The 15,802-nt window shown below is 44.9% G+C and overlaps 1 protein-coding gene across 1 annotated transcript in view; it reads left to right on the top strand.

Annotated features, from left to right (window-relative positions):
* Positions 1-665: 665 nt before the first annotated feature.
* LOC138774378 (interferon-induced, double-stranded RNA-activated protein kinase-like) overlaps positions 666-15,802 on the top strand; it is a 50,360-nt gene continuing 35,223 nt past the window's right edge. Inside the window, exons 1-6 of the mRNA XM_069955172.1 lie at positions 666-851; positions 6,230-6,340; positions 6,720-6,855; positions 8,143-8,192; positions 8,416-8,464; positions 15,092-15,195. Of these exons, the coding sequence (XP_069811273.1) occupies positions 6,237-6,340; positions 6,720-6,855; positions 8,143-8,192; positions 8,416-8,464; positions 15,092-15,195 (443 nt within the window). The 5' untranslated portion in view covers positions 666-851; positions 6,230-6,236. The remainder of the gene's footprint in view (positions 852-6,229; positions 6,341-6,719; positions 6,856-8,142; positions 8,193-8,415; positions 8,465-15,091; positions 15,196-15,802) is intronic.

Here is a 15,802-nt window from a genome sequence, read left to right as displayed (position 1 = left end):
TGACCCCAGTTACTTGAATACAATACTGGAAATCTATGTAAGCCAGAGAGGTGAACATCTATCAATAAGTTCAGTGAAGAGAAAGTGGGTAGAGTTTTCCCCTTTATTTCAGGAGAAGTTTTACATGATGCAGGTACATATCCATCAGTCCCACACATTTTCTGTGCAAAGGCTGGCGCAAAAACGGGGGAAAAAGTTATACTCACCTGCCCCGATACCAGCAGTAGTTGACTGCTCCAGTGACTTAGCGGGATGTAAGGCTGGATACCATCAGGTGGGCAGGATGGAGGGATTGGGGGACTTGAGTATAACTTTTTTTGTTGTTGTTTAATTTCCATACCATTCACAAAAATTCCATGGAACGGACAAGCCCTCTGATAATTATGGGGGGCAACAATGCTGACCACTATGTCATTGCAAAAAAAATAAAAATAATCACAGGATATGATGTTACTCTGCAATATCCTACATTAACTGCAAAACTGTACAAGTCATATCTATAGGGAAAAGTCCTCACTTTCTGTATAATTTTTTTTTCCTGCAGTCCATCTCATGGCTTCCATCGTAATCTCGATAAAACCGCTCTTTACCTTTGCAAAAATCGCATCGAAAAAGTACGCCACGACCCGTGTTTAACCGCACTGCGCGCGCCCGCAGTCACGTGACCTCCGTCTCCCTCGCTGCCTCACAATTTCGGATTCCTCACTATCACATGGGAGAAACGAAACTGAAACCGGCGTTTACCTCCCCGTCACCCCGCCCCGGACCTTCCTGCTTCTCTCCGGTGCTGTCCCTGTGATAGCTTCTCCTGACACACCGGGACCGGATGCCTGAGCGGGACGGTACAGCAGGTGAGGACTACCGGGCATGCTGGGCGCTGTAGTTCCACAACTGTTGGAGAGACACCCTGTCCTGCACACCCCCAGAGCCTCACCACGTGACCTCCTGTCTGGGTTATACATAGTGTGCAGCTTGTAGCTGGTGGGTTGTCATTGCTGGGATTTGTAGTTCCCCAGAAGAATTGTGATGGGTGTTGCAGCACTACAACTCCCATCATATACTAACAGCTGAACTCTATTGGGGTGTGTTGGGAGATGTAGTTTTGCCTCAGGCTGGGGGGGGACACTGCTGTACAGGTGAATATACCAATAACACCTGCAGTCTATGGACGAGCCGCAGCCAGTGCACACACTGGGAGGAGTGTAGTAGGATTTTCTTAGGGTCCATTTACACAGATTATCTGCCAAAGATTTGAAGCCAAAGCCAGGAACAGACTATAGACAGAGATCAGGTCATAAAGAAAAGCCTGAGGCCCCCTTCACTCGTCCGGAAATTTCCGGAAGGGTGTCCGTTCCGGAAAATAGGACCGGATTTTTTTAGAACCGGTCCTATTTTCGTCCGGAAATCTGGCCCGGACGCCCCCATAGGAGTCTATGGGAGCGCCTGGGCCCCGGACGCTTTCCTGATGCACATTAGCAAAGCGTCCGGACTTCCACTCACCCGGACCACCTTCCGCCGCTGCCCACGTTCTGCCCCGGCCTCCTGCTGCCTCTTCGTCCGCCGCCTCTTCTGCAAGTACCGCACCAGACCACATCACCCCACCCCCGCGGCCACTCGCGGCAACCTCTGACAGGTCATGATGGGAGTTGTACTTTTGCAGCCTGTGGCCACCCAGGTTGCAGAAGTACAACTCCCATCATGTCCTGCCACCTGGGTGACCACAGACTGCAGAAGTACAACTTCCATCATGACCTGTCAGCCGGGCATGATGGATGTTGTACTTCTGCAAGCTGTGACCATCCAGTTTGCAGAAATACATGTCCTATTTTTCTTCTCATCAGGAAATCCTGAAGGTTTTTCCTGATGGTTTCCTGAAGGTAAAAACGGATTACTGTCAGGAAATCCTGATACTTTCCTGAAGACATTAAAGGCGTCCTGATCAGGATTTCCTGACAGTAAAAACTGACACGGACGTGTGAATGGGGCCTGAGATTTCTCTTCTTTTCAAATCCATTCCTGGCTTTGGCTTCAAATCTTTGCCAGATAATCTGTCAGATAATTTTTGTGTGTTATTGGCCCCTTAGTGTCTGAGAGCATTGTACAAGGGGTATCGTGTTAATTTTTAGCCCCTCTGAACACATCCACAAGATTCACAGACCACCTATAGAGTTATCTGGTGCCCGCAACAATTGCGGACCATGACGACAATCACAATCTATGGTGTTTCAACCTTAGGGTATGTGCACAGTACTGAATCCTGACAGAACACCTGCCATGAACTCCACAGCTCACGGCCGCGCGCATCTCCACTGCTCCCATAGGCTTCATTTTATGGTTTGCCAGATTCCACCGTCCGCCCGAAGTATGAGTGGGCACCATAGAATGGAGTCTATGAGAGCAGTAGAGATGCGTGTGGCCTCCAGCGTCAGTGAGCAGGTGTGAGCTGCGGAATCTGCGGCAGGTGTTCTGTCGGGATTCTCTAGTGTGCACATACCCTTAATCAGGCGAAACCACGCGGGAGAACCCCCTCCTGCCTCAGTGTGTCATAGTCTGTGTATGATAGAGATTCCACTGCCGCCGCTCTCCGCTCACAGAATTGACAAGTTAATTCTTAGAGCGGAGGCGCGCAAGCTAGCAGAGGCTATGGCACACTGAGGCAGGCGGGATTCTGCTGCGGAATTCTGCCTGACTTACTCAGTGTGAATATACCCTTAGGCTCCGTGTACACGGAGCAAAACTGGCGGCCTCCCTGTCATAATGACAGTCTATAGAAGGCTTGCATGCCTCCTCTCTCCACGCTGAAGAATGAACATGGAATTCCGCCAGTTTTTCTCCGTGTGCACGGAACCTTACAGTTGATATCAATGTAAGACCGGTTCTTTTTTTATGGTCTGGGCTCTGGTCAGATGCAAGGACCATGGAATCCACACTCTTGTGCCCTGACCCATAAACTGAAATGAGGGACGGGATATACTAAAAAGAATGAACATTATTTCCAACGGGGAAAGATGTCAAATAAGGATTTAATTGTTAGTTAGATAGACCCGGAATGAGCAGGATAGATCTATAGTGCATAGTGGAATAAGCATATATCCCATTGAAACAGATGTATAGTACCTTACCTGTGTAAGACACACCTGGAGTGATTGGAATATATAGTGAAAGGAGCATATATTCCATAGAAAAAGATGTGTGGTGCTTTTCCTATACAAGATAGACCCGGAATGAACAGGATATATCTGTAGTGCATAGTGGAATGAGCATATATACCAGAGATAGGAAACCTTCGGCCCTCCATTTCCTATTCCTATCATGCCTGGACAGCTAAAGCTTCAAGGAAGTCTGGCGAACACTTTTAGTAAAGTATTGTATTGCCCCCCAAAATCACCAATATACACTTTTTACAGAATTGCTTATAAAGTGCTTTTTTTCCCTGCACTTACTACTGCATCAAGGCTTCACTTCCTGGATAACATGGTGATGTCATGACCCGACTCCCAGAGCTGTGCGGGCTGTGGCTGCTGGAGAGGATGATGGCAGAGGGATGCCCAGTGTTCCTCCAGTGCCCTGTGTCCCTCAGTGTCCCCATGCCATCATCCTCTCCAGCAGCCACAGCCTGCACAGCTCTGGGAGTCTGGGTGTGACATCACCATGTTATCCAGGGTGTGACATCACCATGTTATCCAGGAAGTGACATCACCATGTTATCCAGGAAGTGAAGCTTTGATGCAGTAGTAAGTGCAGGGGAAAAAGCACTTTATAAGCATTTCCTGTAATAAGTGTATATCGGTGATTTGTATAACTTTTGGGGGGCATTACAATACTTTAATAAAAGTTTTTGCCGGACTTCTCCTTTAACTTCCCCACCCCTAGTATATACTATAGAAACTGATGTATAATACCTTGCATAGGTTAAAGGGGTAATGCGGTCTAAAACATTTTTTCACTAAATAACATACACTACAAAGTTATGCAATATTGCAATGCGTGTTATTTAAGTGAATTGCCCCCTTCCCCATGTCCCAATCCCCCCCCCCCCCCCGGCTGTCGACTCGGAAGTGTGACACAGTTTACTTAGGAATCACTGTCGACCCTGGCCGCCATCTTGGGACGATCCTGTCATCATCGCGTCATCAGCTGCTCAGCTGCGATTGGCCGAGTTCTGTTATGCTCATGCTCAGCCAATCACAGCTGAGCAGCTGACGATGCGGTAGACATCTGTTTCTATGGTATATACGCTCATTCCGCTATGCATTACAGTTTTAGGCTGCGTTCACACTACGTATATTTCAGTCAGTATATGTATATTTCAGTCGGTATATTTCAGTCAGTATTGCAACCAAAACCAGGAGTGGATTGAAAACACAGAAAGGATCTGTTCACACAATGTTGAAATTGAGTGGATGGCCGCCATTTAATGGCAAATATTTGCTGTTATTTTAGAACAACGGCTGTTATATTGAAATAATGGCCGTTATTTACTGTTATATGGCGGCCATCCACTCAATTTCAACATTGTGTGAACAGATTCTTTTTTGTGTTTTTAATTCACTCCTGGTTTTGGTTGCAATACTGACTGAAATATACGTAGTGTGAACACAGCCATATCTTGTTTATTCCTAATTTACATCTTCCCCATTGGAAATAATGTTCATGCTTTTTGGTATGTCTCATGATGGATGTGTGATGGGGCCTTACTATTTTGCTGCATGTTGGCTAGTAAATCACTGTCCACATGCAATATGTAAAGTAATTTAAATGGGGGTATCTGCCATAAAAAACCTTTTTGACGTGTCCTTTCTGTGGTGCTGCCTGAATGATTGGTAACTCCCTGCTAGTTTGCTAGTTTCTCCTGGTTATGTCAAAAGCTTTTTTTTTGTTTTTTTTCTGGTTGCTGGTACTCTTTAAAGTGTCACTGTCACTTCACAAAACATTTCTCATGTCACAGAGACATGTCAAAAGTTTTGGTCGGTTTGGGTGCTTAGACCCATACTGATCGGGAGATGCGGCCTGCGGCTCCCCTGTGATCTGCGCGCCGCTCTGGTGGGGCAGGAGCTGGCATTCACAGCATCTTCCTGTGTCTCTGACACTGGAGGATGCTGTGAGTGCTGTTCCCTTCCCCACCAGAGCAGGAGCTGCAGGAGAAGAGGGGCACAGGCTAGAGGGGAGAGAAGAGGAACTGGGCAACGAAGGAGCGGAGGAAAGGTAAGTGGGATGTTTATTTTTTTTTATTTGGGACAGGCGCTGGGGGTTAACTAGGCTACCAGGGACATGACTGGGGGGGGGGGGGGGTGTTAACTAGGCTACCAGGGACATGATTGGGGGGTTAATTTGGCTACCAAGGGCCTGACTGGGGGAGTTGACTAGGTTACCAGGGACATGACTGTGGGGTTAACTAGGCTACCAGGGACATCACTGGGGAGGTTAACTAGGCTACCAGGGACAACACTGGGGGGTTAACTAGGCTACCAGGGACATGACTGGGGGGGGGGGGGGGTTAACTAGGCTACCAGGGACATGACTGGGGAGGGGGTTAACTAGGCTACCAGGGACGGACATGACTGGGGGGTTAATTAGGCTACCAAGGTCATGACTGGGGGAGTTAACTGGGCTACCAGGGACATCACTGGGGAGGTTAACTAGGCTACCAGGGACATCACTGGGGAGGTTAACTAGGCTACCAGGGACAACACTGGGGGGTTAACTATGCTACCAGGGACATGACTGGGGGGGGGGTTAAATAGGCTACCAAGGACATGACTGGGGGAGTTGACTAGGTTACCAGGGACATGACTGGGGGGGTTAACTAGGCTACCAGGGACACGACTGGGGGGGGGGGGGTTAATTAGGCTACCAGGGACGGACATGACTGGGGGGGTTAAATAGGCTACCAGGGACATGACTGGGGGGCTAACTAGGCTACCAGGGACATGACTGGGGGGGTTAACTAGGCTACCAGGGTCATGACTGGGGGGGTTAACTAGGCTACCAGGGATATGATTGGGGGGTTAACTACAATAGCAGGGGCACTAGGGGAACGATACTTTGCCTTGCCCCGGTTGCTGCAAACCCACGCTACTAATTGCCGCGCACAGTATGCGGCTCTCGAATGATTTTATTAATTCCCGACTGGCCCTCGACATGGAAAAGATTCCCCACCCCTGCTGTAAACCCTGTTCACATTCTAACTTTCCATATCTTTGTGACTATACACATATCTTTTATCCAGGTACATTATGGAAGAACAGAACTATAAAGGAATGCTAATACGCCAGTGTACCTTGTCTGGGCTCACCTTCCGTTTTGACATCTCCAGGACAGGACCATCTCATGATCCAAGGTACAGAGGAATCTCTGTAGTTTATTCTTTCAGTAGCTGTATAGGGATTTCGCACTAGCTAGCCTTATGACTCTCGTCCTGGTGTCAGGCAATCCTGCTATACATCTGACATGTTTAGCATCTTTCAGCTTCACATTCTATGTTTTTCTATCTATCTATCTATCTATCTATCAACCCACCAAAGAAAAATTGTTTGCTCAGTTAATAAGAAATGATTACTTTATTGAAACAATATTTAAACAATAACAAATATTAAAAGAAACATATATATGGTCACAGATACACAGAAATAGTATGGATAGACCACAGAAATAACCTGGATTTAAAACACACACACACACACACACACATATATAATTTATTTATTTATTTTTTTTAGATTTACCGCCTGTGCATTTGTAAATGAAGAAAAATATGGAGAAGGACAAGACAAAACAAAGAAGGCAGCTGAAAACCTAGCATGCAAAATGGCGTTCCTCTCTCTGCTCAACCGAGACCAGGGAAACCATGAACTGGTGAGTTTATGGAGTAGATGAACAGGATGATATTAAGTGTATAAAAAGGTTAATCCAGGAAAGAAAAAGTTGACTTTATTTGAAAATACAAAGTAAATATCCCCAATATACAGTAACTTAAGGGGTATTCCAGAGAACTTTTTGTCTAGTTGTCCTCAGGGCACAGTTTATAGGGGAACTATCAGAGGGTTAGGATCCTTTTCCACGGGCGAGGAGGGCCCGATCAACGATGTAAACGAGCGGCGATCTGCTAGATTGCTGCTCGTTTACTGGGCCTATTCCACGGCCCAATGATCGTTGAGCGAGGGCTGCAAGGGCATCGTTACCGATGTCCTTGCAGCATCATACATTACCTGTCCAGGCTTCTTCTCCGCGCTGTCTTCATCCCCGGGTCCCGTGCGCTCTATCTTCAAAATGGCCGGTCAGCTGACAGGCCACACTCAGCCAATCACAGGCCGCAGCGGTCCCGGCCATTCTGAAGATAGAGCGCGCGGGACCCGGGGATGAAGACTGGACAGGTAATGTATGATGCTGCTGCTTGTCAAATCGTTGGTGGCCCGCCGCGCACCGCTATTCAACCGTAGCGATGCGCGGTGGGGGAATGATGATTTTTGGTCTGGTCCTAAATGAACGATCAGCCGATGACATGATCATCGGCTGATCGTTCTCTCTATTCTCCGGCCGATTATCGTTACTGTGGAATAGGGCCCTTAGACTAATCTAACCTGCTGATAGGCCCCTATTGGGGCACAGAGGAGGAGGGTATATCTCTTACCTTTCTCCTCTGCAGCGTTCCCATGCTGTTAGCAGTGTAATTCAAGCAGCAGGTATTCAAGTAGCTCAGTAAGATGCTCGTCAGAGGTTCACAATCCTACAGAGGTGAACCATAACATCAAGAACTTTATAAAGACCATTACTGGTCGAAAACTGATCAAAACTTTTGACGTGTCTCTATGACACGTTAATCGTTTTTACAAACGACAGTGACCCTTTAATCCAAATTCTGGTATTGTGACAACCCTGCAGTAGATGATCGGAACTATGAACTAATGTAAGAGACTGAGCAGTGAGGGAGCAAAAGAGTAAAAAGGATATAGAGTGAATATAGTATTGGTGGCATAGTCTGACTTTTTCCTAATAGAATTTCTTACTTTAAATTAAGAGGAAAAAAGGAGTGGGGTTGATAAGACAGTACTTTAGTCCACAATGCATAGAACTACAAAATAGGGTAACTTGATTCCTCTTTATATCATGTAATATCTGCTAATTCTGTTTTTTATTTTGCAGGCTCAGCCAGCAGGAAACGTATCTTCAGGCACTCAAGTAGCATTACATAGGTAATTTAGATACCTGTCCATAATGATTGTAGTCCTACAAACACTGAAAGGAATCAGTAGTGTTAAAGCATTGTGTGGGGTATATATAATATATATATATATATATATATATATATATATATATATATATATATATATATATATATATATATATATATAAAATAGGGCTATACCCATATCCAGGGCTAGTAAGAGTGATTGCTTTAATATTATATTTTCACAGAGAAGTAGCGAGTCCGTCACCAGTTAATGGAGCTGCCAGTAACATTGTGGTATGTTACAGAATTTTTGTTACATGTAATTACGAATCAGTTTTCTACATTTTTTTTTTTTTTTTAAACTGTAATAAAATTCTATGATTTTATCTCTTAACTGTATAACCCATGTCTATATGCTCTAATAATTGTGCAGTCATTGTAAAATATTTTTGTAGTGATTCTTTCAAAATCGCATCAAATTAACGCTAATTAAAAGCTATGTGAGAACATAGCCTCAAACCTTGTTCATGCTGGCTTAGTGGTTCAATAGGTAGTCCTACTCAGTGATTGACAGCCTTCCTTGTATGAGTGTTCATAAAGAGAGAGCTGTTATTCACTGATTAAAACTACTGGACTCTGAAGGTTTAAAGCGGCACTATCAGCAGGTTCTGCCCAGAGAAACTTCTGATGTGCCGCAGAAGAAAAGTGCCGCAGAAGAAAAATACAAAAAGTGCAACAGCAACCCACAAGTGCAAGATCTTACTGTATATACTCCTTCCAGTGTACACACAATAAAAACCTGCTCTGTAGATATTGAAAAATGAGGATCTTAGCAAACTATTTGATCTAACAGAATGTGCCATGTCACCACGTTAAGGTGTCCTCAGAGACATGTGGGGAGATTTATCATCATTATAGACCATTTTTGTGGAGTGAAAATGTCACAAAATTTTGGCCACCCGCATAGCTGCGCAAAATTTTGCGACATTTCACCTACTTAGACTGACAATGCCTACTTCAGCTTAAGCTGAAAGTAGGCATGATTTATCATGTGCGACTATCTAAAATAGTCCCACATGTGTTGCAAACTCACTCCACACTAGAGGTGGTCTATTTCACCACCTATATACTGTGGAGCGAGTTTGCTCCGTGGGTCGGGTGCAGTGCACCCGGTCCACGGAGTGTAAATGGTTAAGTAGTGATGCAGCAGCATCACTACTAACCCCCTGGGGCTGTACAGTAAGGAGGGGTGCTTAACGCATCCCTCCTTTCAGTACAGGAGCAGGGAATCCCCTTAATTAAGCCGGGATTCCCTGCCTACAGGGTTTCCCACCCAAAAGCAGAAAGCAGTCTGCTTCTGGGCGGGAAATTTAAAATCCCGGCACAGAAGTTACAGTCTGGCTCCCAGGGGCTTAAGCCCTTGGGAGCCAGACTGTAACTGCCATGCCCATGCTGGAGGTCACCCAGCTTTCCCAGCATCCTGTAAGGTTAACCCTTACAGGATGCTGGGAAAGTTGGGTGACCTCCAGCATGGCCGTTACAGTCTGGCTCCCAGGGTACTTAACCAATGGCCTAAACCAATGGCTCTTCCCACCCTGGTGTTACCAGGCTGCTGTTGCTTGGTTTTTAACTCGGCTGGTTATGGAAAAGGGGGGGATGCTATGTGTTTTTTTTTTATTATTATTTATTTAAAAAAAAACAAAACTGCATAGGATCCCCCCCCCCTTTCCATAACCAGCCAGATTAAAAAAAACAAACAACAGCAGCCTGGTAACACCAGGCTGGGAAGGGCCATTTGTTTTTCGCCCTCCCCAGCCTGAATATTACCAGCCTGCTGCCGCCCCCAGTCCAGGAGCGCCAATTCTGACGCTCCAGGACCACTGGCACCCGGCTCTTCCCAGTACCCCTGGTGGCATTGGGTACTGGGGTAATAATAGGGGGGTTAGTGTTAATCATTTTATACCGGCTAACACTAAGTCCTGACTTAGTAATGGATTCCGTCTATCAGACAGCTTCCACTACTAAGCCTATAAAGTAATGAAAGAAAACAAATACACCTAGAAATTTTCTTTTATTCAAATAAAAACACCCCACACCCCACCTTGACCATTTTATTGCACATTAAGGGTACAAACACACACACCGTATACGCAGCAGATCTGCAGCAGATTTGATGGTGCAGATTTGATGCTGTGTTCAGTTATTTAGATGTAATCTGCTGCGTATCGCAGCAGTAAATACACTGCGTATACGGTGTGTGTGTGTTTGTACCCTAAAGTCCGCCGGTCATTGACGTAGTCCAAACAAATCCGACGTAGTCCTCTGCATGGCGGTATCTGGAAAAGAAAGGGAGAAGAAAATGCTCATTACTAGGAGGCAAACCAGGGCCAATGAGACTATTTAGAGACAATTCTGAGCCAAAAAATCAGCACCACAGAAAATAGACCAGGCTTATCTCTGATAGTAAATTGCACTTTAAATAGACCAGTCTATTCTTGCCAAAGCAGAAATAGACCACATCTAGAAAAATCCCCTGTTGATAAGTCTCCCCCATGGTCCCTACTCTAGCATTTTCACACTAGCTGTTTGATCAAATACTTTGCTAAGATCTTTACTTTTTTATATCTGCAGAGCAGGTTTTTATCGTGTGTACACTGGGAGCAGTATATACGGTAAGATCTTGCACCTGTGGGTTGCTGTTGCACTGTTTGTATTTTTGTCTGCCACAAGCAGCGTGCAACCTGCAGTGTGAACAGAGGCACAGAGATGCTGCCAATTTTTTCTTTTTTTCTGTTGGATATGCCCAGAAGCTCAGTAACTTAGGAGCATATTGCTGTGCCTAACGTTCCTCTTCTCCTCCGCATTCTTTATTAATTCCCTAAGTGCTCTTATGCAAATCTGCTGCCTAAGAGCATTTGGGGCGTCACTCTCCAACTTTGAGCACCACCACATCCTGCCCAGTCCGCCCCCTCCTGGCCCGCCCACTATGCATATTCATACATGCATAGTGGGCTCTATGTACCTCAGCTGCGCAGGGAAGATGTCCCGTCGGAGACGGGCTGCTTCCCGCGCATGCGCAATTCATTTGGGCCGCCGCCGATCTGTGAATGTGTGTGAATTCAGGTGATTGTTTTTTTGTTTTTTTTTTGCAAATTGTGTGAATGAGAGTGTGTGGTAGTGTGTGGATGATGGGAGTGTGCATGGTGTGGTTGATGGAAGTGGGCATGGTGTGGTTGATGGAAGTGGGCATGGTGTGGATGATGGGCGTGCGCATGGTGTGGATGATGGGAGTGTGTATGGTGTGGATGATGAGTGTGGGCGATGAAAATGTGCATTGTGTGGACCCACAATGGTGTAAAGTGAAACTGGCTCAGTTGCCCCTAGCAACCTATCAGATTACACCTTTCATTTTCCAAAGAGTCTGTGAGGAATGAAAGGTGGAATCTGATTGGTTGTTAGGGGCAACTGAGCCAGTTTCACTTTACACTATGTTTGATAAATCCCCCCCCTATGTGTCTATCAGCTCAGTTTCTGCTGAGCTACAACATGATACTAGTAGAATGGACAGCTTTTTAATGGTAAAAGGTTCTACATCGTTCACAGAATGCAGGTATGGCTAAGGGTCCATTTACACAGAAAGATTACCTGGCAGATTTTGTGCCAAAGATTTGAAGTCAAAGCCAGGAAAGGATTTGAGAAGAGGCTTTCCTTTATGACCAGTTCTGTTTATAGTCTGTTTTTGGCTTTGGCTTCATATCTTTGGCAGATAATCTGTCAGGTAGTCTTTCTGTGTAAATGGACCCTAAGGTTTGCTAATAGGGAAATTCACATAAAAGGTAAAAACTATAACAACTTTTATTAGATTAAAAACACACCTAATTTAGGGTTCCCATAAACCAGTTGTCTACTCCAGGCATATAAAACATATGCTTTGTCTCAGTCCTGGTCAGCTAGTGCTAACAGGAATGTGGGGAACCTGAGGAACGCTCTGGTTTAGGGCTGAAATGCATTTTTATGACCTGTGCACTATAAGGCCATGTTCACACAACGTATGTTTTGCATATACCACGGCTGTTGTTGCAGTTTGCAACAACAGCCGTGATTTATGCAAAACATAAATTGTATTTGAATGAATGAAATCCCGGCCAGAGCGCATACGCATAGCATATGCTCCGGCCGGGATCCCAACCGGCCAAACAAAAAACTGACATGTCAGTTTTGTGCATCCACTATTCATTGAGATGATCTTCACTATTACTGTCCGGGTCACAGAGTTTAACATAGTGTGAACCCGGCCTAAAAGTGTTTGCTCATAAAGTTGTGTGTGTGTGTGTGTGGGGTGTCCCTTTTTTTTGTACTGTTTATATTTATTGGAGGTTGATCTACATTCTTGCACACTTCTACCCCAGTCAGGCAGCAGATTAACAGTTCACAGTAGAGTTGTGCCTGCATGATTGCACAACTGTATCAGGTTAGTACTGATACCTGTGTCTTTACTACTATCATTATACATGCTGACAATGCTTAAAGAGACTCTGTCAGCAGGTTTATGGTGTCCTATGTCTTTGAATAACATGGACAATGAGTAGTCCTCTCAATTATGTGCATGAGCCCAGTAGTCCTGAAAATTCATTAGAAGCAGAAAACTCCGCCCACCAGCTGCTGATTGGAAGTTATCTATCAGTCAACTTTCAATCAGCAGCTGGAGGGCGGGGAGTGCGGCAATAATCCTATTATCCTACATATTAGGAGATCGGTTGAACAGAATCATCAAAGTAATACACTGATCAGTACTGCAATTATATTATAATTTAGGATGCCCTCATTTAAGGCAACATAAACCTGGTGATAGATTCCATTTAAATTGAAGACACCTCCTAATTTTTTTCTATGTAGATTAGTGATGTCACGATACCAGAATTTTGAGTTCGATACCGATACTAAGTTTTTTATTTCGATACTCAATACCAGTTCGATACTTAGTAAAGTATAAAAAAACAAAACAAAATACAGTGGTAGAAATATAATACCCCTGCACTATTACAGTGATACCAATTTTTGGACTATTTTTATTTTATTGCGTTAAAACTAAAGTTAGTGATATCTGTCTAAGACAGCTCTGCTACATCAGCTATCACTAAGACAGCTCTGCTGCATCGGCTATCACTAAGACAGCTCTGCAGCATCGGCTATCACTAAGACAGCTCTGCTGCATCGGCTATCACTAAGACAGCTCTGCTGCATCGGCTATCACTAAGACAGCTCTGCTGCATCGGCTATCACTAAGACAGCTCTGCTGCATCGGCTATCACTAAGACAGCTCTGCTGCATCGGCTATCACTAAGACAGCTCTGCTGCATCGGCTATCACTAAGACAGCTCTGCTGCATCGGCTATCACTAAGACAGCTCTGCTGCATCGGCTATCACTAAGACAGCTCTGCTGCATCGGCTTTCACTAAGACAGCTCTGCTGCATCGGCTTTCACTAAGACAGCTCTGCTGCATCGGCTTTCACTAAGACAGCTCTGCTGCATCAGCTTTCACTAAGACAGCTCTGCTGCATCAGATACCTTGACTTCCCACACAGCTGCTATCTGCACCAATCACCAAGATTGCTGAGGAAGAGGAGGTTACACAGGATCCCACACACACTATAGCCAGAGCAAGGCCGACCCCCCCCACATCACTGATGTCTGCTCCTCACAGCCCTGGCCACCTCCCCCACCTGCCAGCCGGCTGGATCCTCACATGTGCTGCACATCCACCCGCCTCCTCTCCGGAACCTCCTGCTCTCAGTCTTCTCTCCCCAGCCGCCCCAGTTCCGGCTCCGCTGCATAAATCATTTCCCTGATAACAGAGTCTGGCCGAGCCGGACTCTATTATCAGAGAGACACCGGCAGCAGGGGTTCTGCTACACACAGTAGCCGACCCCTGCTGCATACGGAGTGGTTAGATGCCGCTATCAGTGTGACAGCCGCATCTACACAGTAAGTGCCCGCTATTTGAAAATGGCGCCGCCGGGAGCAGAGGGAGAGCCGCGCAGCGGAGGTGACCGCAGGGGGCAGGGAGAGGCATACAGAGAACACGGCCGGCACTCAGATAGCCGCCGGCCATGTTCTCTGCACTGTACTTTATGTTAAGCTGCACTATTATGCAGCGTAACCTGAAGTATCGATACCAGGAAATCCTGGTATTGAATAGTTTTTTTTGCCCGAAATATCGATAGTAGTATCGATATTTCGGTGCATCGTGCATCCCTAATGTAGATAGTAAAATGGAAAACTAGAAAAAACTTCACCAAAAATTCTTAAAAAAATGTTTTACATAAAAACTTGATTTAATCATTAGGTCATTTTCTCAATACACCCTTTAACACCCAATCGTGGCCCCCCCATCTGGATTATAGGGTTTGGTAGAAAGGGAAAGGCCCCAGGGGGGAAGGGGCTACCCTTTTAAGGAGCTAGGCCTAGCAAGATATCTATTCCAAACTAGGGTCAGTAACCTTAGGCCCTTGATATTCCCAGATCCTACATTCCCATTAGCGCCAGCTGACTAGGACTGAGGAAGTATATGCCTTTTATACGCCTGGAATAGGTATTTGGTTTGTGAGTGGTAACACTACATTTAGTGTGTTTTTAATACGTTTGCCTATACAGTTACATGCAATGTAAAATGAATACATACCAAAACAAAAGTGGATCTTAGGCTGTGGTCACATATTCAGTTTGTTAATTGCAATTATTGAATACAAAGTGAAGAATAGATAGTGGAGTATCAGTCTTTTCTTTATACATTCTATTTATAAGTAAAATAAAATGGACAAAACCTTTCGATGAATAAAATCACATTATTACATATGTTTAAAAAAAACATGTTCACTATAGAATTATTATAAAATAATTTATTTTATCTTTTATTTAGATTGACGTAAATTATGTTGGATTCTTCAATGAATTTTGCCAGAGAAATAAATGTTTGAATTATATTTTTGTGGATGAGCGCAGAGGACCTTCTCATTTGCCAGAGTAAGTGACAATATGTAGGGATACCTTTTATAACCCTGATTTTAGATCCCTCTAAATATTTCCAGTCACTGTATAACAGGATCTGGCAAATTAAATGTTAATCTGGAGAATGTGAACATGACTAGAATATTCCTTTCTTGAAACTCTTATCCTAATGTACTTGGTCATACTTGAAGTGACTCTGTACCCACTATTTGCCCCCCCCCCCCCCCCCCCAAACCGCTTGTACGTCAGCTGCTTTTAATCCAAGATCTGTCCTGGGGCCTGTTCGGCAAGTGATGCAGTTATTGTTTTTTTTTTTGTTTTGTTTTTTTGCAAACATATTTTTATTTTCAATTTTTCACAAAATATAGCAGTAAGTCATACAATCAGTGTAAGTACATCTGTGTGCGTCTAGTACATAACAGGGGAGTAATCTAAGACAGGGTCCAGAATGTAGGTACAGGTAAGAAAGAAGAAAGAACATGAAAAATTAGAGAAAAACATCCCCATATTCCTCCCTCCCATCCCCTAAACACCCTCCCCCCCCCCCCCATCCTCCAAACATTCTCCCCTCTCGCAGGAATAGGTACTCGCACACACCCATCCATTGCAGCACTTAATCTCA

This window comes from Dendropsophus ebraccatus, chromosome 15 (genome assembly GCF_027789765.1).
Source record: "Dendropsophus ebraccatus isolate aDenEbr1 chromosome 15, aDenEbr1.pat, whole genome shotgun sequence".
Taxonomy (NCBI): domain Eukaryota; kingdom Metazoa; phylum Chordata; class Amphibia; order Anura; family Hylidae; genus Dendropsophus; species Dendropsophus ebraccatus.
The sequence above is the reverse complement of the archived record's forward strand: the minus strand, read 5'-3'. Positions and strand labels throughout refer to the sequence as shown.